Source organism: Polyergus mexicanus, unplaced genomic scaffold (assembly GCF_030449975.1).
Source record: "Polyergus mexicanus isolate NDT 795.1 unplaced genomic scaffold, iyPolMexi1.0 SCAF_22, whole genome shotgun sequence".
Lineage (NCBI taxonomy): Eukaryota > Metazoa > Arthropoda > Insecta > Hymenoptera > Formicidae > Polyergus > Polyergus mexicanus.
Window position 1 is genome coordinate 4,924,776 of NW_027223342.1, and position 2,366 is coordinate 4,927,141.

The following is a 2,366-nucleotide window of genomic DNA, read 5'->3' on the forward strand; positions in this document are numbered from 1 at the left end:
GGTCTTTTAGGATGCTGTTCATCAGGCGTTGAAAAGTCTGGGCGGCATTTCTCAGTCCGAAAGGCATTGCTATAAATTCGAATAACCCAAACGGCGTGGTAACGGCAGTTTTTGGGATATCTGGTTCGTGGACGGGTATCTGATAATAAGCTTTTGTTAGGTCTATCGTACTGAAAATGTTAGTTCCATGTAGATTGGTGGCGAAATCGTGTATGTGCGGCAATGGGTACCGGTCTGGGACCGTCATAGCATTTAAACCGCGATAATCGCCGCACGGTCTCCAAATTCCAGGTTGCTTTTTGGGTGCCATATGTAAAGCTGATGCCCATGGACTACGAGATGGTCGGCAAACTCCGGCTTCCACCAATTGCGTGAATTCAGCCTTCGCTATTCTAAGTTTGTCTGCCGGTAATCTGCGTGGGCGGCACGAGACGGGGGGTCCTTGTGTCTCAATGTAATGGAAAACTCCGTGGGCCGGTGTGGGCGATGCTTGTAGTGGTTGGGTGATGCCAGGGAATTCAGCCAATAGGTGATGATATTCATCGGCCGGGTCCAGTGTCATCGTGGAAATATGCGCTATCTCTTTACTAAAACCGGGTGTGGTTAATTTGGTGACTTTATCAATTAGTTGTTTACCTGGTAAGTCAACAATAAGTCCTTGGTGTTTTATGAGATCTGCTCCGATGACAGGTCGCGTCACGTCTGCTAGTGTAAAAAACCACTTAATTGGACGGCGCAAGCCTAGATTTAGTGTCAGTTGTTTCTCGCCATAGGTCTTGATGCGTTCTCCATTTGCCGCAAAAAGGAGCATCTGCGTAGGTGTTGGCAGCTTGGGAAGGTATTTGGCTGGTAGGATGGATATGTCGGCGCCTGTGTCAATTAAGAATGTCCATCCGGTAGTGCGGTCGGTGACATGAAGCCTGGATGATGTATGACGTCCGGCGGACAGGGCTTCTACTGGCGCCGGTCTTGCTTGTTTTCCGACTCTTCAGTTGGTCGATAGGAACATGGGGTGGTGCATTTGCGTGCCTTATCGGCGAATCGTCTGTGGTAATAGCACATACTTGGATTTGACGGAGTTCTTGAGCGCGACCTGTAGCCGGGTCTGGTTCGGGGTCTGCTACGGCTTCTGTGGTTTCTGGAACCGTTTCGACTCATTTCATCTATGCGTAGGGTAAGTTCGCTCACCTGTTTGGCAAGTTGGCTAACAGGGTCTTCCTGACTAGCTTGCGGGACCGTGACTGCCTGTATTTCTTGCGTAGTGGGGTGTTCCCATAACTTATCAGCGCATTCCGCTAATTTACTTATTGTTGTGCCTTCGATAATAAGTAGGAATTGTTGGATACATGCTGGCAGCCGTTGAAGCCATAATGTACGCAATAGCCCTTCGGTCGCCTCCGCGCCTGCCAAAGTCTTCATCTCTCTTAGGAGCTGAGAGGGTTTTTTATCTCCTAACTCTATGCCTCGTAGCAGGGTCCTTAGTTGTTTCTCTTGAGAGTCTGTGAATCGTTTAATCAGGTGCTTTTTAAGGGAATCGTATTTACCTGTGACCGGCGGTGCTTCAAGTATGTCGGCTACTGCGATCATAACCTCTTCGTCAAGATGCCGGACGATCGCAGTAGTGTATCTAGGCCGGTTCTAAGCCATGGTCCTCTGAGGGGGGGTGAGGGGCGAGGGGAAACCGGCGGGGGAGGGGGGTGACGTCACGGGGGAGGGGGAGGGGGGTGACGTCACCGCGGGGAGGGGGTGACGTCACGGGGGAGGGGGTGACGTCACGGGGGAGGGAGATGACGTCACGGGGAGGGGGTGACGTCACGGGGGAGGGGGGTGACGTCACGGGGGAGGGAGATGACGTCACGGGGAGGGGGTGACGTCACGGGGGAGGGGGTTGACGTCACGGGGGGATGACGTCGGGGGGGGGGTGACGTCACGGGGGTGAGTATGACGTCACGGGGGGTGGGAATGACGTCATGGGGTGGGAATGACGTCACGGGGGTGACCGCGGCGGAACGGTAGGCGCGGGGTCCGCGGAGAGGGGGAGGGGACCGCGGCGGAACGGTAGGCGCGGGGTCCGCGGAGAGGGGGAGGGGACCGCGGCGGAACGGTAGGCGCGGGGTCCGCGGAGAGGGGGAGGGGGACCGCGGCGGAACGGTAGGCGCGGGGTCCGCGGAGAGGGGGAGGGGGACCGCGGCGGAACGGTAGGCGCGGGATCCGCGGAGAGGGGGAGGGGACCGCGGCGGAACGGTAGGCGCGGGGCCGCGGGGAAGAGGGAACGCGGAGGTACGATGTCGCTTGTAGGTGTGGCAATGGTGTTGGAAAAGGATGACGTTCGCGGGAGAAAGAGATAAAGAGAGATAGCGCGAGGC

At 56.2% G+C, this 2,366-nt stretch overlaps 1 protein-coding gene across 1 annotated transcript; it reads right to left on the reverse strand.

The window, feature by feature from the left end:
• Positions 1-954: 954 nt before the first annotated feature.
• Positions 955-1,587, reverse strand: LOC138942307 (uncharacterized). The gene has a single exon (XM_070312444.1). It carries the CDS (start codon positions 1,585-1,587, stop codon positions 955-957), a length of 633 nt encoding a protein of 210 aa, XP_070168545.1.
• Between the last annotated feature and the right edge of the window lie 779 nt (positions 1,588-2,366).